The sequence below is a fragment of the Hyposmocoma kahamanoa genome, unplaced genomic scaffold (genome assembly GCF_003589595.1).
Source record: "Hyposmocoma kahamanoa isolate Upper Pololo Valley unplaced genomic scaffold, ASM358959v1 100021, whole genome shotgun sequence".
NCBI classification, from domain to species: Eukaryota; Metazoa; Arthropoda; class Insecta; order Lepidoptera; family Cosmopterigidae; genus Hyposmocoma; species Hyposmocoma kahamanoa.
In genome coordinates this window covers 10,096,921-10,122,026 of record NW_020653200.1, presented here as the reverse complement: position 1 = coordinate 10,122,026, position 25,106 = coordinate 10,096,921, and the positions used below count along the sequence as shown (strand labels likewise).

The window sequence follows — 25,106 nt, the reverse complement described above, 5'->3', positions numbered from 1 at the left end:
TCCTGAAACCCCCCTGTCCGGGCGGATGCTATATTGATCGGTCTAGACTTTACCACTTCCATGTATTTATGATGCCCTGGTACCTTGTATGCAACTCGGAGCTCGCTCGGCCCGGGGATTTCGCGCACATGCGTAATGGTGATGCAACAAACCCTTGCCTTCAGATGCATTACATAAAATTCGCCTCTTTGATATAAGTAATAAGACCTTAACAATATTGTATTCATTAATACAAAGATCGAACACTTAGAAAAAATTCCTTCGATTTAGCTGGATTCGAACCGACGACGCGACGTCTCCTAGCAAACCGTGCCAGACGCTATGCCAACTAAGCCACGGAACGAACGAACCTCAGGAATTTTTCAATGTGCCTGTTGACGGATCTTTGTTTATAGTTTTAAAAACTTATTTGCCGTAACGCCATCTGTGAGAATTCTATAAAAGTATTTTCTTCTACCAGTGAGATATTTCTCTTCTCCCAGTGAGATATCTCTACAGCTACCACCAGCTGGGTAGAGATGTCGCTTTTAATTTTAATTAAGTTTTTATTGAATGTCAGGATGTTGTCTGTCCAAAATTATTACATTACCTACTCAATAAAATATCGAACAAAACATTAACCTACGATATTTTGAAATAGCTTTTTAAAGAAATATTCCGATTTGTAGACAATTGTGCATCAATATACTATACGTCCCACTGCTATATACAGTTCTCCTTTTGAGAGGGATGTTGCAAGGTTTCGTCTCGTGCTCGGGAAGTTTCCCTTCACCGTTAAAATAGTGATAATTAGAAAACTACAAATAAGACTGTGTAGTGTGATAGTATTGGTGGCTCTGTGATTCACATTTGATTGTCAGACTTAACTATAATGTATAGAGCCACCAACATTATTATTACCAGTCTTTGGTCATAATAATGTCGTATAATTTAGTTTTCTAATAGCACTTTTATGTGTAACGGTGAAAAAAAAACTACAGAAAATATATAAAAACTCTCATATAGGGAAAATGAGCGAATAAAGTTAAAGAAGTTCATTATGTCTGCTTTTGATATTTTACACGTTGTCTTATTTTTTATCTATTCAAATATACTTTACCAAAAGCAGTAATGGACACGTACATTTTTAAAACAAAACTTTATATTTCACAAATAAAGCTATTTCAAAATTATTTGTAACTGTTACTTCCACAGGGACGCAAAGGCATTTAGTATATACATTGACTTACAATTATATGGACGTCGGGTCCGCGCTAAAAAGTGTCCGCACTTTTAAGGCGCTAAAATCGTATACAGAGCGCGACACTCCGCTTTAGTCTTCACTTGTTCTACAGACAGCGCGATACTGCGATGACATTACAATTTAAATTTCGAATAGGTTGACTTGGGACATTTTTTTCGTGGTTTTTGTATTAGACCCGTCGTCCATTTATTTGTAAGTCAATGAGTATATATTATTTTTTTAATGGAAACCCGCCCTGTCCTTAGTGTGTATGTGTGTCAGCCTACACATCGCTTGTCCTTTGCTATACCTTCATCTCTCACGTAACAGCCTTATTGCACAATTGATCAACATTGGACATATAATTTTACAAATACAACGAGAATATATATTTGCGTGTGTTTGCATGCACACATTACAATTTAGTGCGCTGGATGACAAAATATTAAAGTTTATTTTGATCTTAAAAGTAAACACTTTTTGTGTTGTCATGTTCTGTTTATGTTCAAATATAACCAACTGTTACTAAAAATTGATAAAAGTGTGTATGACTGGCTGCAGACTTTAAATTATGAAGAGACTGAATCCATTATGGACATGATTGTCGGAACTAACCCAGTGTTGCCAATTTAATAGTTTCACATTACAAAAATTACAGTTCTTTAAATACCCTGGTCATATATTATTGAATAATTTACTTGACTAGTATATTATTTGTCGTGCTGTTCCGTTCTGACTAGTAAATTAAAGAAAATTCTTATTAATAAGAATTTTGTATTATGATGTTTTGCTAGTAGCAGTACATGCCACTAATAACGCTACATGCGCTTTTATGCTGCAGGAGGTCTTATTTAGCCCATAAAGATTTATTATCTATTTTCTCACCACCCATTATAGTTTTTCTAGAATGTTCTACTCTCCTAGCGTTATGTATTATTGATTTGTCTAGACTTCTGCGCATGGCTGGAACTCCAATACTTGATATAGTAAGTGAGAGGCATACTAACACACTCGGACGTTCAAAATATAGACTATACTGCGTTACCCCTGCCTCAGCGTCCACTGTGTGTCGAATCATCTATCCCTTACAAGAGCTTTGTATTAAATGCAACAGAATCACGCATTATTGATCGGTCTAGAGTTTAAAGTCTAAATTATATAAGCTACCTATCGCAATTCGTACATATCGCGTTCAGAATCACATATATATTAAAATGTTACAATTAGTAGTTTCTATTACAAAAATAAATTAGGAATATCTAAATGTAAATATTAGATTTGTGGCGATTGTTTTGTTACATATGTTGTAGTTGGGTATATTGCGTAGATTAAGAAGTACTAAAAATTGCCTCGAGAAATTGGGTGACGATCAATTTTATCTGAAAGACAGTTCAAGCTTATTTCATTTGACGTTTTTCTGTAACATTTCTAAAACCTTCATATATGCTATGTATGTAGTTATAGGAGCTACATCAGGAACTCACTCAAGTAACAAAGTGGGAGACGAAAATTAATTTATGAACTTGTTTAATTGAATAATAAAACTGATTATCTCTCTCTCTCGTTTCAATGTGTTAAAAAAAGAATACATTGTAACTCATTTGTAACTACATATTATTATATTATTCTTCTGATGAAAGAATCTTCCATCGAACATAAATGAAAAGCCATTGAAATAAAATACGTGAACAATATCTACATTGTCTTAAGCACCCTTTTAATTTCGCTCAAAGTTTGTACCTTAGGACACTGAACTTCCGAATTCGCTCCTGGTTATACATAACACACATCCGTACCTTGACAAATTGTTCTATGTATTTACAGTGCGCAGATTTTCTTTGAATGTAGTGAGAAGCGCACATCAAACAGGCGCTAGGACCGAAACAGATATTGAATCGACAGTCTGGCTCCGCCAGTTCGACGGGATACTGCGTCGTGGTGTGAATTGTTCAAAATGTGCGGTCCAGACAAAAATGATATGCCTCGCACTAAATTTGCTAACGCGCATGGTCTAAATTTGGAAGAGATTTTTAATCCAAACGTACCGACAGATGAATTTAATATTGTGACTCCTGAGGATGGTCGTCTATTTGGTTCGAATATGGTGTTACCCTGCTTACCAAGTGCGTTTCATTTTAAATCGGCTTATAAATTTTAATAAATCAAGTTTAAAAATGAATTCAGTTTCATTGTATTTTTAGGAAATCCTGAGCCAATGTCGAAGGAAAAACGTGAAGAATTATCAGCCAAAATTCGACTTGCACGTCAGCGACGTCGCAATGAAGACGAGGTGGTTGTTAAGAAAGTGTTCATTGGAGGGAACCCCAAGCAATTGTGGAAATGTTCGACCAAAGAATATGGTCGTAATGTGAACAAGGATAAGCGTAAACAAAATTACGCATTTTCACGACGAGAGTAATCTTCTTCAAGTCCTACCTGCCCATAACAACATACTTGAAGCATACGTAAAGGACACCGAACGTAATTTCGAAATGGCACCTAACGCAACGGCTTACTTATACCTAATTAGATTTATTGTTGCAAGAAGATGTAATAGTAGTTTAAGGTGTTTTTGGCAATCAACAAAATGCCTTAATTTGATGCTATTTGTACCACATAACTTATGTGTTCAGTATTGATAAATTTTTAATACTATCAAAATTAATTGAAAAACATGTTCTACCCTTAAACATTGCAATACACCTTTCTGTAACACTAGTTATAATTTTGATGTGGGTGTTACTCCGTGTCGTGTCGTCTCGTGTCGTGTCGTGTCCTGTCGTGTCGTTTCGTGACGTGCCGTATCGTGTCGTGCATTATAGATATAGTAGTTTTTTTAACAAAGTGTGTCGGATGAAAAGTAGTTTCAAATATCGACGGACTACAAGCCAAGTAATAAGTGTGTTAATTTTTCTGTGGTGGAATCCAATAAACATGTTTATAACTGACAAAAAACTGTTAAGTTACAACCTCGGTATGGCACTGAAAAGTGCATGAAAAGTATACTGTAATGTTAGATAACTCATTTTACAAAAAAAATGACCTACTTATTTTGATTTTGTCTTGGCTTAAAAAGCATTTCTATACAATAAACAATATACAAAAAATATTTTTAAAATATTTAATATATCAACAAACGGAAATAAATATAAATCCCTACTTTTTGTACGATACAATTTCAGTAGATTTATTATTACAATAATTATGTATTAGGTAATTAAGTACATAGGATATAATACTCAATTTAATTAATGTGTCATAGATTTTAAAGATTCCCACATTTGTATTCTTTATTATGAAAAAGAAAAAATACCCAGCCAATTTTAGGACAATTAAAAATAAATACAAAAGGGAACTTTTAAGTCTCTGACGATTCCGATGTTCAGAGTCACATTGTAACAGCCTTCGGGAATTTTATATCTATTCACAATACTTTGAGACATTATATTGATACTACTTAACTTTATTCAAATATACATATACGGCACAAATGGAATTTCATTTGCTCTTCCCTAAAAAATAATAATATGAACTAGTTATTTATGTCATCGAGTAGGCAGTAAGAAATAATATTCGGGACAATGTACACAGAAAAAGATAATTAATAAAGAATATTAGTGGAATAATAGTGAGGTATTCTTGATTTTTTTTTTGTATAACTTCCAAATTTAGTAGTTTTAATTCCTATTAAATATTGTTCACAAAGGACAGTCTCTATCTGCTCCGTACGAAAGACATCAACGTCAGTACTGATTGGAATTAATTTTACAAAAGTTTATTGCGATTGATTCGTGTCAAATATAATAATATATTAAACAGTCATAAATGCTCAAAGAAACTGGCTTTCACATCAGGTATTTCTGTTATTTTAGCACCCTTTGCGGGTAGGTAATTAGAATAACGTAATATTATGGACGGAAAAGTGCTGCCACATGGTTCCTTAGTTGCTTTTCATTACACTACTCAGTACTGTGGGGGCTCAACCACCGCAGGTTTTCTTATTTTACATAAGAATTAGACCACTCATAATAATTTTTTAAATCTAAACTGATGAGCGTAAGTAATTGTGCACTCTCTTTGCTATGTTTTGAGTAATTCTAATAGTGCAGTAAAAAAAACTAAAATTAAATAAGTAAGTAGAATCAGAAATTCATATATCGATGATCCTACTCGACATTCAGAACTACAAGACAAACATTCCTACTAGACAGTGCAAAAAAAGGGGCAGTCACGTCATAATCTACAATTCAGGTGTATGCCATGAAGCGAACTTGGAACCTTGTTTACGAGTTGCGTATGCTACTGCTCTACTACCCTAATTTAGAAGGCTAGGGGGGGCCATCCACCCCACTTCCTGGGTACTATTCAATCTTTGCACCTCGTTATTCAAAACAGAGTGAGCGACGTTTGTCTCTTACTGGCGTGTCATATTCACGTATAAGGTGGAACAGAGAGATGCAATTTATTACTAACACGTATAAGTGCAGATATCTTTCTCTTTCCACCTTACTACAGTAGATACGATGGACAGTGATTTTATTGATCAGTCTAGACTTCCACAATGCCCCGAAGGGAGGTCTGTAGGCGATTTTCATGGAAGCGTGAGGGTGGTGGTTATAGTAAATCTATCGCAAATGTATCATAGACTCTTAATATTAAATATTCGTCAATGTTTGCCTCTTGGGGCAAAATGAATGTAGCGAGTTTGGCCTGTAAAGACCTCAAACCGTTGATTTGTTCAAAATAGTAATAATAACAAAAGATATAGCCATAAGTGTAGAAAAATGAAAAAGAAATCTAAAAATTTTGCAAATTACATGTAGTGTAAATTGGAATGTTCTTTCCTAAAATAATAATAAATATTTAAATCAATAACTTTTGCATAGTTCAGAATACGATAGTTTGCATAAATATTAGACATAACTGGTTGATTACCATTTTAGTTAGTCGTGGCCATAGGACCTGCTCTTCTTCTTAAAATGCCTCTCCACTACTGGAGACAGGCCATCAATATGGCAAATAGGACCTACAAAGGGCCCAAAATGTTGGTTTATTTTTTATTTGAAAGGAAAACAAATATAAAATCTTTCTTTATCAAATATAAAAATCTTTATATTCCTCAAAATAGTTTCTATTGCTAAAACCTTAGAACTCGATGCTATTGAACTTAATTCATTATTAATTAAAAATTTAAGTGCGGATGAAAAATTAGTTCAAATCATAGATTTTCAATTATGCTTTTACAACTATTTTGCCAAACTCGGAAATATTTTGAAAAGCCCGAAATATCACTTCAGTGGTCATACTCTTCCTGTTCATGCTCATCCTGGTAACGCCATGCAATTTCTACATAGCGTTGGAGCCCAACTAGTCAACAAGCATGCTAAAATTAGATTGCTTTATGCATTAGGTCAATGTCTTTATGGCTACGTATTATATTTATACTACTTTCTGTGATCACTCTTGTCTTTTATGCTCTCTTGGTACACGGTTGTAACACGTTCAGGTAGAAAATGCTTGTAGTGCAAGCAAAATTGCAAGTGCAATTTATACAAGGCGACAAAAATCATTATTATCTCCTTTTTGTGTAGATTTGATTAAAATGAAACATCGTTGTTAAGGTTCTCTTTATAATTATAATAAAAATTATATAAATTCAACCCATGGCAATAAAAAAAGGATAATTGAAAAAGAACAACTGCACGAACCGACGAAACGACATTTTTTTCTTTTGACTTTTAACGTCTATGTATATCATGATATCGGGCCATGGAAGCAAAGACTAGGTACTAGGAATAAATAACTAAAGAGAGTTGGAAAGAACTACATGACGCTGCGATCGGTTGGGGGCCCAGGGGGTAAGTTAAATGCAACTTAAGCCGTGGTAGAGTGGGGTAGGAGTGATGCAGAGTTTCTCAAACTACGAAATAGTGAATATCGTTTACTTTAAACTTATTTAAATAATTAATATTATAGATAATCACTCTTGAAGCATGTTGAGAATGAGGAGGATCACTTTCAGTTCCTATAAGTATTTTATATACCTATGTAAGACCGAACCGCTAACACCAGTTTTAGGTAAATCTACAATCCTTCTAATCTTAAAAAATTGAACTTATTTTTTATTTGACTTGCCTTTCACTGTTGGGCGGGTTAATCCCTAATATTCCTTCTTATATACTCATACATAGGGCCACTTACATAAACAATTTTAAAAAGTAATTACAACATTTGAAAATAAAACTCTTTGGCTGTAGAATACAGTTTGTTTCATCTGACTGTCACTTTCTTTTACACTGAGGCGTCATTTTAGAAATTGATTGTCTATATCACCAAGGATTTAACTCGTGAAAATTTTCGTAGTATGATTTTCTACGACTTTAAGTGTAATATAACAGCTCAGCGGAGCTTCCCTCGGCTTCAAACTTTTGGCGATGTAGCACCATGCAAGACGACTATTTATAGCTGGTTTGCAGAATTCAAACGCAGTCGTCCACTGCTGTGAACAACAAAAACAACAATGCCTGTGCGCCGTATGATCATAACAGACAGGCACATGACATACCATGAGATACTTTGATTTTTAGGCATAGGCATGACTCAAATACAATCAATACTACACAAACATTTGAGTGTGAAAAAGCTGTGCTCTCGGTGGATCTCACACAATTTGACTGAGGCTCAAAAAACTGATCGCGTCACTTGGTGTAATGCCGTGTTTACCAGATTCAACGAAAGGGCATCAAATTTAGTGAGAGAATAAAAACAGGTGATGAAACATGGATTTATAGTTACGATCTCAAAACAAAGCAGCAATCGAGCGTATGGGTCTTTCGAGAGGAGACGAAACCAACCAAAGTGGCGCGCGTGCAAAGTGCCTCTAAGCGGATGATTGCTTCTTTTTTTAATAAAACTGGACACGTGGCTACTGTTGCTTTGGAAAATCGTTGTGCCGTGAATGTTATTGGCACACGACCACTTGTTTGCCGAAAGTTATTGACAAAATCCGTAAAAAAACCGTAAACGCCGTATCATCTTGCACCACGGTAATACCAGTTCTCACACGGCCAGACAGACAAATGAATTTTTGAAGGTGAACAACGTTGACCTTATGACTTTTATTTATTTAATTTATTTTATATTAATCAAAAATTAAGAACCAGTTACGCCGTCAACGATTTTCATCACCTGAAGAGGCTGTATGAAAAATATGTTTCAGAGATTATCACGGAGGAGAGAATTGAAAATTGGTTAATTCGTATGAAAAAGTGCATTAACGCTAACGAAGAATATTTTGAGAAACAATGAATTCATTTATGACCATTTTTTCTTATTCATTCCGGAAACTTATAGTGAGCCCCACGTATAAATAAATAATTTCTCCAATAACTACAAAACTTACTACTTAGCGCGAACGTTGTCGCAATATATGCGCATTAGTAGCATGTAATAGCATTAATACTTGCTTCTTACTATCGAATGAATAATGAGATCATGTTTTTAAATGTTGGGAAACCTAGGTCATCACAGCGGGGGACAGGGATAATTAGAAATTAGAGTAAACAGTACCGTTATTTTCCTGCATGCAGCTCAATGCAAACAGGAAAAGGACAGCCTGCACATTTCAATTCCCCCTTACTCCCATGGAATTAGGTAGGTACCTCACACCACTTCACTAAACCAAAATTTGCTTATTCACGTCGTAGGATGTTGTGCACCTCTCTCTCTCTCTCTCTCTCTCTTGTATGGGAAGGTGAAAATTGTGGTAGCAGGAAAGGGGTAAAGTCTAGTACTAGACTGCGCTTAATGTTGTTTCCTACCGCTTCCGTTTTATAGTGCATACGTGAAAGAGAGAAAAACGATTGTCGTCGGCTGCTTCCTATAAATTTATATTTCCACGACTAGCTTTTTCTCTCCTCCATAGTTCTGCTATCCTAGTAAATTGATGCACCTTTCAATGCAATTTCAGTGGTTTTGCACTTTAGTTTGCAAATTTGCCGTAACCGAATGAAAAATGGATGCTTTCAATCTAGTCAAATCTTATGTTAGGTCTATATTTTCCAAATATCTCCTAAGTTCTGCAGTAGTGATAGTCGATGTGAATTGCAAGATAATATAATATAAAATAATTTTATTATTCAAACGTGTACAAAACGTGATTGTGACGTGCGTGACCAGAGTGCATTTTTCATCGACCACGCATTATGCACGAGTACGTCTTTCGTTACAAAATGTCAAGTGATATTAAATTTGATTGGTTTCATAATATTCTTTCATTCCAAGTTCTATTTCCAATGTTTCATATGACAAGTTAAAGTCAAAAACATGTGTGAAAATTATAAAATTCTAAATCGTAATTAAACATAACGGTTCTATTACAGTTTTAATTGCATACTTGTAGCATCGATCCTTTTCGAATTGCACTCCATTTCAAAATTTGCGTTGCTGCCATTGACGTACCAACATTGCCGATCATGCACATCTATCAGTAACCTCTCTACGCTCTCTGCGATCCTAGTACTCGACTCGCGAACCGATGAGCGGTGCAAAAAGCCCTTATTTTTGTCATCCACGCGATCTCAATGCACTTTTTAAAAAGGGTATTTGTAAGATAGTTTTTTCAATCCTATGCTAATAATATTCGTGCTCGGTCTCCTCTGCGGTAATACCAGTTTTTTTGTAATAGCCTTCCTGTATTTTTTTTTTGTTTAAATAATGCAACAATACCGTTAGTCTATTTTAATTCGTTATGTAACACGTACCTCATGACATCACATTTGATTAAACTGGTTTAGAACAGTACTAAAACTTTCATGAGAGCAAATATTTCCACTATGCAACTTGCATGCAAACTGCAATAACACTTAACACAAGCTACAAATAACAAAGACATAATGTCCTGAGTGAGTCAAGTAGTTGATGTAATTTTTAGCTGCTAGTACTAATGTTGTAACAGATCGTACAATACGTTACAATAATTATAACACTAACTATGCGACTCTTAAATTGCGTGACTTTTATGAAAACCTACATCGTACCCCTCGTGGAAGAATGGTATAAGTGGAATTAGTGCGTTTGACGTAATTTCCCTTATGCCATTTTTCCATGAGGGGTGCGATATCTTGTTTTTTATTGATACAGCCAGTATTTTTATACTATCTCAAATACCAACCGCTCATAAATAAGGTTATAAATTGACTCGTTTATTTTGGATATAGACAAACTACTGCCTCTGTGGCCGAACGGCTACCATGTCAAACTGTCACGCAGAGGTCTAAATCTCGAGCCGGGACCAATATTTGTAGTTGTCTATGTGTGTTTCCATGGCACCTACGAGACAAGGTTTCCCTAGTGCGGAGCTATGTTGACTGTGTTTTTGTTATAAATAAGTGTTTTACTTACAAAAAGAAAAGATAAACATTTATAACAATGCGTATCAATTAAATTGACTCTACATGAAGATGCAAGGTATTCAGAAATTACCTCAACGAACAAACGTTTCTTATCTATAATACTGCAATAAGTTCAAAGACATTCGTTATAGTTTTATAATACGATTATTTTGTATTCAAATCTATGTATAATCATTTAACATTTTAAATTAATAACAACGTGAAGTATTAATAAAATACGTACATGCGCGTTAAATTAGCAAAATTAACCAAACAATTTAATTCACAGTTAATTAAACTTATAATGTATCAAGTAAGAGCAACGATAACCGAAAGTGTGTCAGTGATAATATGTAACGAAGGCGACCTTACCGTTGGCGGTTTCCGACCTTCACGGGTACGAGGCAACCAAATGATAAAGTACTCTGTCCACAAACATTTGGTTCAACCTGTTCGGACCGCTTTAAAATAGTCACGGGGTCACTACATTCATCGATTCATGCAATATTTAAATTTGACAATTCATATATACAATATGTTTTATATATTAACCAGTGTCTCCAATCCAAAGAAGTTAATTGGATTATTTCTTAAATTGTACATCGAAATGAACTTAATAAATATATTGATGTCGAAAACATAATAAAACTCACATGATAACTTGCGAACGGTCGAGTTTCAAAATAAAATAGATGTGCTGTGGATGTGGACGGCAGATAGGTACTAAATGCGCAGTTATCTCATTCTCGTACCCGCTGAATTAGCTGCGTACATTAACATAAGTAAACAAAAGACTCACGGCTTGTGACTTGCCATACCTACAACGCTTCTCTTAACACTCTTATGGCTGTATTGTTCAGAAATCTTTTATGTACTTCATCTTAAGATACCGTTTCAAATCGCTAAGAATGACTGTTTAAAATCAAATTCTGTTAGTGAATATAAAATCATTGAAATCATTAGATGAGTGTATCGAGTTCTTAGGTTTTCGCGATTGTTACACATAGGAAATGAAACTATTTCTTCCGGATTTAAATCGCTTATATTTGTTTTTTCAAATAAACCGACGTTTAACGTTCCCATGGTCACGGTTGACAGTTAACTGTGATCATGAGACCTGTAAAGAGCCCGAAACGTCGGTTTGTTTGAAAAAAACAAATATATGCGTTTTAAATCCGGAAAAATAGTTTCATTTCCATTAGATGAGTAATTTACGAATTGGAATCAAAACTATCAAAGAAATGTCGCACGCTTTTTATAATAAAACCACTTTTCCAAATTGAGGACTTTTCAGGGGAGAGATATAAAGACTCCAGAAACGAAATTAGTCCATAACTTTTTTATGCTTAAATAAGAAAATTATAAATTTCACAAATAGTACGTTACTGATGAGGCCGGAAAGTAAGGGATTGCCGGACGAGCATGAATTATACGTATTAATACGAGCCAAGCAATCCCCGTTACCGCCGGGGCTTGTATAGTGCTTTTCTCAAACAATGTGAGTAAATAATAAAATACCAAAGAGAGGAAGATGTATAAGAAAAAAGTAAAAAACATTAAAAATAATATTTGACTGTTAGGACAATTTGCTAAAAGAAAATGTTGATATTCTTCCGTTTTTCGTTGGTAGTCTATAGTAGTCTGCCGAACTTCTGATGATGTGATTCATGTGGTTTCATAGGTTTTTACATATCTCACTTTGCTCATGCTCATAACCAGCAACAACTTTTCCATATTAATGCTAATATTACCTCTTTTTTAAATTAGGCAGAGTACAATCAATTACTATATTTCCGTTATCGCTCTTCTCCCTAAAACTATTTTTTCGACGACAATACAAAAAAACGATAAAGCAGAAGAGAATACCAAAGCACTTTAGTTTATTTCACCACATTTTTTTTTAAAGTTATCTGTAAAGGTAGGTATTTTTAACTCTCGCAATCACGAACATTGGGCAGTTGTCTGTATAAATTTTTCTTTTGCCTGTTTGCGTAGTTCATTAATAGTAGACAAATTTAAAAGTATAGTGAAGTGGACAGTAATGGATTTTCATGCTTACTTTGCAGGCATCGAGTATAACCAGAAATAGAGACAAAATAAGGGCCATACATTCCTGGTAACTCATCAGTGATACATCACTTATATTTAATAAATATCAACTCTCGTTTGCACTGAAATAAAGATAGGCCAACAACTGACCTGTGTGTACGTCTCCGTATATTCCAAAAATATATTGTATTTATTGTAATAAAGATAACATTTTTAACAATGGCGTGCTGTTCCATTCGGTAGTGTGGAAAAAAGCAGCAAAACATCTAATTACAAACCAAACAAAACCAAATTTCATCGGTAATTAAATATTAAATATGTAATTTTGCAATTTTCGTCCATTATTGCAAAGCCAACTCAAGTTACCTTTGACGACACCCGTCAATTGTTTCAAATTCAGGCTAGCCAATTGGAGCGCAGTTGTCACAGTAATGATATGACAGAATAATTTTCAAACAGAGAAAATGACATAATATCGTCTCTATCTCTGGTTATATCATTATTCTCGATTGTCTTGGCCGGGAACTTTCCGTGTTCGTTTTTTGAAAGTAATGCAAACATTTCCGAGCATGTTTGAGAAATATTGATTTTTTATATGTAGCTCGTATTATTTTTACGATTATCTTATATATATTATTTTGACTAACCTAACCTAACCTAGCCGCGAGAGAATTGTCTCACTTTACATCTAAGTTCGAATCCCGTGTCATTGATACACCTACATTACAAACCAACCAGCGCTGTTAAAATATCGAATTATATAGTACAAAAAGTCGTCGTGAGAAGTAAAAAATAAGAGGCACACTTGAAGTTCACAATAATATTATGGAAAGTAAACAAAATTTAAAAGCTTCACTTGTGACATTTCGTTTTTAGTTCATTTCTAGTTCAAAAATCAATCCACGCAATAAATGAAGAAACATCTAATAACAATACTCATAAATTTCAAAAACTGCGACAGCACTGTATTAAGTATAAGGTATCGAAAGCTATAATTAAGTATATAGACGTAATTATACGAATATATAATTACGTATATCTTCTATTATTTTTTAAGAACAGATACCAACCTAACAAGCTGTGGTCAATGAATTTGATCGAGACGACGCGAGCTCATAGTTTTTTCAAAGAATTTCGTCTCGCGTGGGAGTCGCAAACATTGCCATAGTAATCCCATATGACAAGCAAAAAACAATTTTACTCCTCCGCACGAGAATTGATTAAGTATTCCATCTTGAGTCGTTTTTTGTTCGTTACCAACAATTGTATAAGATACATGATAAATATAATGATGGCTACCAACGGTTGGAATACAACGCTCCGAATCAGACTAATAAGCGTGTAAATTCATTTTTGTCGTAAGAAAATCATGATATATTATGTTCTCGAGTTTAGAGCTATCAGCTATTGGTCATAAATATCATTTATGCACCTACAACTATTTTGATAATACTAATAATTTGAACTGATTTTTTAAAAAAGAAGGACATAAAATGTTTATAGATTCTGAGAAAAACTACAAAATGCATGCAGGTATACATTACCAAACATCACAACGTGTAATATTCCAAAATAATGACATAATTTTCAGAAATTACTAAAAAACGAAAGAAAGCAGTTTTGCTCAGTTAATAATAATACCAGGACTCTGAATGTAGGAATTTTATAATTCTTTAATTAGTGGAATTCTCCGTACCGCAGATCGGCCCCGAAATGTTGGGTTTCCCGTCAAGAATTATACGTGAATGAAGAAATCGATGATGATGAGGTCCTTGTATTAAAACTTTATTCTCTTTAAATACACTTTTATATTTTTATGTTCAAGATTATGTTTAGTAAATGACATAGTATTGGTAGACACATTTTATATTTTATCTGCTGTAAAATTTTAGACAGTCCTAATTCGTTCAAAATTATTAATTTTCTAATCGGTATTGGCTACTATCTACATCAACAATATATGTCCAATGCTCTTGATAAGGAAAATATATAACAAAACTGGTATATTTCCGAAGAAAATATTTGATCGATTCATTTAAAACGCTCAAAATATTCTCAGAGAGAATTATTAGTTTCGAAACTGTTATTTATTTAAATCATACGAAGACTCGTGACACTTGGGTATTTGAAGTGGACGGATTATTTGACTTCCATTAGACTACAGTGACTAACAAATATAGAGGACATTAGCACTTGTTAGGCATACGAAGGTAGAGTTATTCATTTAGTTTCGCATGTAGATAAATACTTACAAGTAGAAACGATTCTTAAAATGCTAATATATGCATCGCTATCTATTTGAAATTCACATACCTCAAGTTTCTTTTTGTTTAAGCGAGAATTCCCACGAGACCAATTACGTCAAGATACACGTCTCTTGATCCTACCCAGGCAGGCTTGTATAGAGAAACAGTTGATTGCATTATAATTGACTAAAACAATCACCCCCGGTCATAGTAAAACTGTACATTTAATTCTAAACAAAATTGAAATACATTTTTGACGGTTACCTCGTTGAAATGTTGAAGCAAATCAACTTCGAAATCATTATGGCAAAGAAAATATCAATACAAATATGTTATATCGCGTAAATAACAGCTATCAATTGTTCGATGTTCGTTATTTTATACAAAGAAAAGTTCATTGATAAAACAGACGGCTGCACGCTAAAGTAATAAAACTCCCTACTATATACAATTAATTTTAAAAAAGAGTTCCTATTCTGGATTGCCAAGTCGACCTTTCTCCAAACTTGAAAATAATCTTAAGCCAATTGAAAAAAAAAACATTACATTGGGTTCTTTTATTTAAATATAACTAGTTTGAAACACCGACCTTGTTTTAGTGATTTTTTATACATAAAACTTAAATCATCATCTGAGGAACTGTCGGAGGTAATATTGTCTGATATGGGAGCCGCCATATATATGGAGACTGAATCGTATTAAACCGTTCATAAAAAACGTTATGTCCATGTAATTAAGCATAAGCATATAATTTTAGAATGCAAGTATGTATCCATAACACATATTAACTGCAACCGTAAAACGGCTTGCAATGCCTTAAAAGCCGTAAAAATAGACACCCTTTCAGGAAAGTAACGTGTTGCTCATTAATTCACTTCCATCTCTCATCTTTTTTTTAACAACCCCACCTGTATCTCTTAGTATTGCCATTTTGTCTCTTTTTTTAGAAAACAAAATCTCGTTCATTTGCAAGTTGTGATTCTGATGTCTGACAGTTCTGTTTCCATTGATAAGTCAATGATTGAGCCAGTTCATTTTGATCATTTTATAGGTTTGATATTTGACATTATTAGGGAGTACAAAACGCACCCTTGATGTAATAATGACACATCTGCAAAATGACAACTCTGCAGGAGAAAGGCTTACGGATTATATGAACGAAATTAGTCTATAGCTTTTTTGTGCTAAATAGGAATGTTACAAAATTTCGCATGATATATATAAAATTGTTTCATGCAGTTCTTATTATTTTTGTATTTCATATAATAAAAGCACTTTTGACGTATGGATAACATGTGTGGCTAAATTCCACCAATGGTACGATATATTGCAAAAGTTTGTCAGGGGGTGAGGAAGCGAGTCTCATATGGAGGTGTTTTTGTCGATAAAATTGACCATAGTTTAAGCCCTAAAAGTTTTTGCATTACATCCCCGGACACAGTGTATAGCAAAAGTTTGTTTTAGTTTAGTAATAATAGCGTGTAATTGATGAACCCGATTGTTCAATCAATGTCTTCTGCCCACCATGACGTATGGTGCCAAAATATGGACGCGCACGCTCCAGTCTGTATACAGGTCGAGAATTGCATAGAGGGCCATGGAGCACGCCGTGCTTGGCATCAGCCTCATTGACCGATTTCCGAAGTTGACATCCGACGACGGACGAAAGTCCAGAATACTGGAACTCGGATCATGGAACTCAATTGGGATTGAGCGGGACACATAGCAAGGCGATGTGATGACAGGTGGAGCAAGACACCTACTGATTGGTGGCCGAGGATAGGTAAAAGAAGTGTCAGGCGCCCGGTGGCAAGCTTTTTTTAAGGTACACGTTGCGTGGCGTCAATAGTTGCAGCTAACACAAGACCGTGATGAATGGTACAATCTCCGGGATGATCCTATATCCAGCAGTCGGTCAAATGAGGCTATGGATGATGAATGTATGATTATAGGTTCAACTTACCTGACGCCTGATCATGACATGGCTAACCCGGCCACGAACCCGCACCGATAGCACGAACTCCCCAGGCCGCGACTGGGACTCTCGCACCAGGAACGAGCCATTTTTGCCCTTCTCCATCATCAAGTGTTCAGCCTCCTTCGCCGACATGATGCCGTGGAACCATCTGGAAAACCGTTAATCGTCTAGGTCATGATCACCGTCTGAGTACATTATTCCAATGGATCAAAGTGTAATATTATTCCTGGTCGCATTCCAATGTTTCGAAGTGCTAGATAATGTACATAAATTAATAGTTTGCTGTAATAAGGACTACGTAAGTAACAATAGATCTCATTGTGAAGGAGTTCATCCAGAGAAGTATTGCCACCTTACCTATTTCTGCCGGTAAGGTTTTACGTAACGGTTATTGATTATTTTATTAATTATTTTCCAGAGATAAACGTTGTCCAGAAACACACCGACTGTGAAGTGAAGCTGTAAATGGGAATACCATAGTTACGTCTACCATATATAATATGGATAACATGCCTATTCACTACGACCTAAAGAAATATTTAGAATTATGAAACATAAAATAAAAAATATAAAATAACAAGACTCTAGAGTACTGGAAGTGGTCGTGCATCAGTAGTTAGTCCTTGATCAAAAGCAATGTCACACTTGACGTCATTTAAATGTAGTAAACTAGAATCCAGTATCAACTGCAGACTCTCATTACATAAACAATCATGTAATATTTACGTACATGACTTGTACATATAATACCTATAATTTTGAACAGCGAAAAACAAGCATGTCATTAAAATTTTTAACCAATAGATACCATTTTTCTAGTCGTATACCTACGAACGTAACTACGTTACAAGAATATACTTTTAATTTTTTTTTTTAAAGAAACTAATATATGCATGTTATAATTATTAAAATCTATATTATATGGTCAATTCAATTTCCTATTACTTACGTTATTGACGTAAGAGAACAACAATACTAAAAGACAACAACAATACTAAGAAATTGAGTTATTAGCATATCTGGAATCAGTGAAACAATAACTACAACCCCTATAAGCAGTTTTTTTTTGTCCTATTTCGTTTCAGTTTTATTGTTAAACAAATTAACAGTTTTCGAAGAAAAAAGTTTAAAATAAAATAAATTACTAAAATGCAAAAGCGTCAGTTATGACAGTTATGTCAGAATTATGTTTTATAAAGTTAATTCATTTTGGACTACAAACAACAATATCATTTTCATTTGATATTCGAAACAATTATAAAACGAGTGTGCGAAATTAAGAGAAAAAGGTAATAGTGAGAAATGACTAACTTAATTAACCGCCTCTGAAATACTTTTAAAGGCCAAACTTTTAGACTTACCGTCAACTCGTTAATAAATCGCTAAGAACCAAGGTGCCACGTATAAATTTTAGCAGTTCTTTGCTTTGCAGTAATTTTGCAGTTATCACGTGAGAAAATCCTTTGAATTTGACATATCTACTAAACTTCTTACTTCGGACATTGTTCGTTTTTTAGAAAAACATTGAAATCGTAACTGAAAAAAAAACGTAATTTCGTAATGTTTCGTGTGTTAACCGTGGGAATGAAAAGATAAAATACTTAATAAGATTGATCGTGTATCTATAGTCAAAAGTTCGTTCAAATTAATTTTGTTGAAAGTGTAAGAAAATAAAGGACAACGTAATAAAAAAAACTCTCTAGTGGAACCAGAACATTTTTTTTTTTTTTTTATTAAAAATGGACGTACTCTTGACCACTACCTAGCCCTAGAGCAAAGATGAGGTCTACGTTGGTACGAGCTCGCCCAGAAGATGCCTATTCAATCGCACCTTGAAAATATTCGGGTTGTATGTACTCGGAAAAATAGACGCAGGCAGGGAATTCCAGTCACGGGCTGTGCGCATTATAAAAGATGACGAAAAGCGCTTAGTACGTCTTAAAGGAATATCAACCAGGTGAGGGTGATATCCCGCCGTTCGTCTAGATGTCCGATGGTAAAAGGGGGCGGATGGAATGAGCTGGTGGAGCTCATGGGCACACTCTCCGAAGTATAATCTGTAAAAAACCGACAGACCCGCGACCTTTCGCCGATGGGCTAAACTATGAAGTTTATATTCGAGCTCATCGTCGCCAATAAGCCTCCTGGCTCTGCGATCAATCGAGTCAAGAGCCTCTAGTTGGTATTTCGCTGAGCCATCCCACAGGTGACTGCAATACTCCATGCAAGACCGGACCTGCGCTTTATATAAGGTTAAAAGCTGTCCAGGCGAGAAGTATCGCTTCACCTTGTTAAGGATACCCAGCTTCTTGGCTGCAGTTTGCGCTTTAGACTCTATAGAAGCGCCAAAGTTGAGGTTTGCGCTTAATGCCATGCCAAGAAGCTCTAGGCGGTCGGTAACTGGGACAGATATACCCCGAAAAGTAGGAGTCAGATCAAATGGACTCCTTTTTGCGGAAAAAAGACAGGCCTGCGTTTTGGTGGCGTTGAAGCTGACCAGATTGTTGTCACCCCACTGGGCAACAAGACTTAAGGTCAGGTTCGTTCGCTCTACCATAGCCTCTCTCAGCGAACGAATATCTTCCCTGTCGTCTCTTGCGCTAGACAGATATCTCTCGGTAACTGTACTGTCATCTGCATACCCAACTATACCCGGGACCAATAGGTCATTGATGTGTAGCAGGAAAAGAGTCGCCGAGAGAACAGACCCTTGAGGAACTCCAGCATCAATAGCCATCAAGTCAGATGAGCAGCCTTCAATGACTACTCGAATCGACCGTTCCCCAAGGAAATCTGATATCCAGCTGCAAAAGTCGGCAGGGATGCCGTAAGCAGGAAGCTTGCTCAGCAAACTTGCATGCCAAACCCTGTCGAAGGCCTTTGAGATATCGAGCGATACGGCCAGTACCTCACCGTGTTTCTCGATGGCCTCGCCCCAGCAATGCGTAACATACACGAGAAGATCCCCAGTTGATCGTCCCCGGCGGAAGCCATATTGACGATCACTGAGTAGGTCATTTATTTCAAGGTATGATAGCAGCTTACCGTTCAGAACTCTTTCCATAACCTTGCAGAGTATGGAAGTTATGGCGATTGGTCTGTAATTACAGGGGTCGGCGCGGCTTCCCTTTTTAGGGACTGGTTGCACATTTGCAAGCTTCCATGATTTAGGCACTATTCTCGTTTTTAGTGAGAGGCGGTACAGACACGTCAGTACAGGAGTTAGCTCAGGCGCGCAAAGCCTCAGTACCCGTGCTGGTATACCATCAGGACCACTGGCCTTATTCACATCTAGACTTCGCAGAGGCTCTACGAACCTCTTTTGCGTGGATTGTGACCTCCGGCATTGAAGTGTCACAACGAGGTAAATTTGGTGGATGTTTTGAGCCTGCATCTAGATGCGAATTGCTTTAAACATTGCAGCAAATAAGTTTGCTTTATCCGTTGCAGAGTGAGCCAGTGATCCGTCAGGTTTTTGCATGGGAGGCAAGGTGGGACGGCAGAAGTTGGATTCAACTGCTTTGGACAGGGACCAGAACTGCTTGCTACCAGGAGGGTAGGATGCAAGCCTGGTCCCGATCCTGCTGATATGGTTGAATCTAGCCTTCCGGAATTCGCGTTTGCAGGACTTGGCGGCAGAATTAAAAGCTCTCTTTCTCGCGCGAACCCTCCGGGCTCGAACTTTGTGATCGCGAGCTTGTACCCATGCTTGGTAAGCAGACTGCTTACGGGCCTCAGCACGTGCGCAGTCCACGTTATACCAAGGTCGGGCTTTGTGACCTAGTGGAATGTCGGAGAATGGAATAAAGTACTCCATTCCCTGCCGGATCACATCTGCAACCGCATCAGCAGAACACGAGGGATCACCAGAGGAAAAGCAGACTTGCCGCCAAGGATAAGACGCAAAGAAGTGCCGCATCTCATCCCAATCTGCTGACTCGTATCGCCATATTCTTCTTGTACCTCTTGGACAGTCATCAGGAGGAGAGTAAGTCGACACGGATTTCACCACACAGTGGTCGGATGTTCCCAGCGGTGCCGAGATCGAAACCGAGTGACCGTGTGGATATGTTGTCAACAGAAGGTCCAAACAATTGGCTGCATGTCCGTCAACATCCGGTACCCGCGTTGCTTGGCTTACCAGCTGGGTGAGATTTAGCGATAATGCAAATTTGCGCGCCTCCCTCCCAGCATGGTCTGTTTTTACGTACGGAAACAGCCACTCACTGTGGTGAGCATTAAAGTCCCCGAGAAAAATAAGCTCTGCTGAAGGGTACCGTTGTTGGGCGTTATCTGCCATCTCAGTTAGGTGGACGAAGAGCTTAGTTGTCTCCTGGTCACCACTGTGCGATCTGTAGACACAGATATAGAGATATTTCTCCATTCCTGTGTCCACCAGAATCCATACATGTGAAAACCCGTTACTTTCAAAGCAACGGAGACGCCGATAGCAAATTATGTCGTCACGTACGTATACGCAAACCCCAGCTGGCTGCAGAAATTTATGCTCAAGCGAGTATCCTGGGTAGTTGAGGTACGCAACGTCAGACGGTGTTACTATTTGCGTCTCCGTTAAGAAGAATAGGTGCGGCTTCTCAGTCTCTAGGTGGTAGTGGACCGGATCAAGGTTAGAGTGCAGGCCTCGGATGTTAGTGAGGTGCACCTTCATTGGGAGGAAGTGCAGCCGTTGTTTAAACTTACTCTTCTTATGACTTTTTATTTTCATGGTGGTTGGTGGTGTTGGTGGGGAAAAATTTGATGTTCCAGGCGCCACTCAGTTGACCAATAGGATCTCTTAAGATAGCTGCCCATTGGGGAACTCACATGGAGACTGCGGGGACGCCCGAGCCCCCCCGAAATGGCCACCGGGTCCTCCCATCCAGTCGCCAACTGGCACGGTGGAGCATTTCGGGATTTTTCGCGAGGTGGCGGGGCAGCCTTTTGCACGTGGCTGGCGCGCTACTTGGGCCCCCTACTGCCTGCGGTCGGCCAACGGCAGGACCGTGCCTCGGATCCCGCTACCCTCCAGAATGAGTTACCCGGTACAGCTTATCTCAGAGTCCAAGACCGGTACTAAGCGGCGCAACAAACACCCTCAAATTTCCACAAAGGCACTGGGACTTCCGCACACAGACGGAACGCAGCAAGCTACTTGGCGCCTGACTTCAACGGAAGGGTGGTAGCAAGAAACATCTGCTGCAATAAATCATAGATCCGGAAAAGTTACAATACTAACGAGTTTTTTTTTCTGAGGCACTTGGCGGAGGAACAGCTAGTGTTTAGGTAGCAAGTACATAATAGTCTAAGTCAGTGTATGGGTAATTATAAGCAGCTAGTGATATTCTTATACAATATAGGCAACCAGAATAAAAACAAGCGCTCTTATTTTTTTTTATTAACTTTTCATTCACGTTTCAACACGTTTTCATTTCCAAGTAGACGTTCTATTGTGTAAAAGATAGGTATTTAAATATATTAAAACGTTTCTATTATCAATTTGCTAGAGTTAACATGCAACGAAAAATCGCGAGTCTGTGTTTTGTCGTAGAGGAGTAATTAATACATACAGAGGTGCGATTCATCTCCTGGCGGTCAAATTCTTAAATTAGGAGCTACGCGGAATAACGGAAGCCTTCAAATAATTAAGTCTTTTGTTTTGAATAATAACATTTTTTTATACACAGTATTTTCTAAACTACCAGCATTCTATAAATTTTTTAAGCGCAAGCTAAATCTTAAAGGCCACAGCCTGTTATTTACACTTGGTGGTGCTAAGTAGCCAATATAAACTTTTGAAAATATTAATCCCTTAAATAGAAATTTATTAGTCGACTTTGCATGTATTAGTATTTAGATGTTTACAAGTATTAGTAAATTTATGTCCCAGTTCTTAATGTATTCACTCTCTACAAAGAGTGTTCGTATAAAAGGGATAATGTTTAAATCAATAATGGAAATGAATATAAAAATCGTGTATGATTGTTTTTTCAAACAAATCAACAGTTACATTTTTACAACTTTACAGTTTCGCCATGGGATCTGTACAGGACCAATGTGTATATAATCGCGAACACCTAATAACTCGACAAAAGTTTTCTTTCTAGATACCAAGTTATCTTAATAATTAATTCCATTTGTTGACTTTAAAAAGGAGGAGGTTCTCAATTCGACTTTCGAGTTTTTTTCCTTTTATTTGTATGTATGTTACTCTTTTGATAATACATTTATGAACCGATTTTCATGATTATTTTTTTGTTGGCAAAAAGGTCCCTCGATAATGGTCCTATTTAAATTTAAAGAAAATATTCCACCTCTAAGGGTGGCAAACTAGGGGATGGATTTCCGGTAACCGATTTGAATAAAACTTGGCAAATAGATGTAATTCTACGAGCTCTTCTTGAGTACCGTATTTTTAGGACTCTGTACTAAGATTATATTAGTCTAGGGTCAGCGAGCTGCAGATAATTAAAATACGTCATTGTTTTCAATGAACAATAATTTTCAAAATCAAGTGAATATGCAAACACAGTTTTAAATTATTTTTTATTTAAAAGAACATTTAAACCATTTATGTATTTCCACGCACATTAATCAATTAATTATATTATAAAGTTAAATAGCTATTATTAAACAGTAAATATATATTCTAATATATAAATAACTATAAATTAAATTATTTGGGGACAGCCTCACTATTTACTGAGCGGCAAAAGAGACTCAGCACCGAGGGGCACTGCCACTGAGACAGTCACCCTGAGACATAAGTTGACAAATCCTATATGCCTGTAACTTCACCAGCACCCTTACTCTTAAAAACTGAAACGCAGTAATGCTTACATTACTGCTTGGCGGCAGAAATATGTACGGTGGCAATGTTTCTCATTATCCATTACCACAAATAAGGCAAGTCCAGGAGTGTCTCTTTCTGCTCGATCAACATTGTCTTTGTCGTAAATTGTTTAACAGCGTATAAAGAAACAGTTGTGTTTTGTATAATTGAAAAACTGTAAGGTTTATAATGATTGGTGGTTAGTAAATAAGGAAACGCGCTACAGTAAACAAAAGAACAAGAAAGTTATGTACCATAACTAACAATAAGTCATAAATCAAGTGATGGATGAAAAATCTTTACTTACTAGTAGTGTACCAAGCGTATGTTAATTAATTTACTAAATCAAAGTCAAACAATCATTTATTCCATAGGTGAAATTTTTACACTTGAAAACATTGATTGAAAACGTCATTTTTAAGCTACTAATCGTTCACTACGCTTGAGAAGAACGAGCAAGAAACTCTAGAGATTGCTCTTTTCAAACAAACTTAAATGCTATGGAATACATTTTGAATCTTATTTGTGTGAAATCATGTTGTCTTTCCATACATCTTTATCTAACACATAGTGTACAACTTTGTAATACGACTTTTCAATTAAAATACTTTTAATGTAAGTTTTAAACTTAGGAAATGGCAAACTTAATATATGCTCCGGAATCATATTGTAAAAACTACTCGTATGTCTGTTAAGTTCGACGCCTAAACCGCTGAACCAATACTGCTGAATTTTAATATAGAGATAGACCTAGGAGAAGGACATAGCCTACATTTTGTCAAAAAAATCAATCTTTAAGTGGGTGATACAGGCGATGAACGTTTGTATGGAGAACCAATAAAACTGAATATTAGTACAGTACTATAGGCTACTCGAAGTCCTTTTTCTACGCCGACGATGTCGTGGGGATACAATATATATGTCATATATCACTTACTCTGCATTGTGCCAATGGAAATATAAATAAATATGTTGCGCCCACATTTTTATACATACATACATAAACATTACCCGCACAGTTGTGACTTATCCATAAATAAAGTAGTCACCTGTCTACACATATAATACATGTGCGTTTTTCTATTAGTATAATAAAAACACAGAACCTTCATCGTCAATACTTACAGTATTGTTTATTTGGTCATAATTTGGACTGTATTGCGCAGATATAGCTTACAGCTCGACTCGTATTACAAAGACTCAAAAATATCTAGATAATGTTATAGATGAGGCGTAACAAGAAAAGTAGCCATGTTTTAGAATATTTAAGCAAACCAACTTTAAAAATTTTGAGTTTCGAAAACATATAGAAAATTGAAAAAAGGATTTCTCAAAAATAACAATTTTTACTAGCATTTCAGTAAATTACAAACTATTGTGAAAAACCAAT

The 25,106-nt window shown here is 36.2% G+C and overlaps 2 protein-coding genes across 2 annotated transcripts in view; one reads left to right on the top strand and one right to left on the bottom strand.

Moving 5' to 3' along the window:
• LOC113225550 (tyrosine-protein phosphatase non-receptor type 11-like) overlaps positions 1–25,106 on the bottom strand; it is a 79,430-nt gene that overhangs the window by 45,328 nt on the left and 8,996 nt on the right. Inside the window, exon 2 of the mRNA XM_026457881.1 lies at positions 16,873–17,035. Coding sequence (XP_026313666.1) covers positions 16,873–17,035 — 163 coding nt within the window. The remainder of the gene's footprint in view (positions 1–16,872; positions 17,036–25,106) is intronic.
• LOC113228110 lies at positions 74–4,265 on the top strand. The gene is made up of 3 exons (XM_026461269.1): positions 74–138; positions 3,047–3,345; positions 3,424–4,265. Exons 2-3 carry the CDS (start codon positions 3,177–3,179, stop codon positions 3,639–3,641), a joined length of 387 nt encoding a protein of 128 aa, XP_026317054.1. The 5' UTR covers positions 74–138; positions 3,047–3,176; the 3' UTR covers positions 3,642–4,265.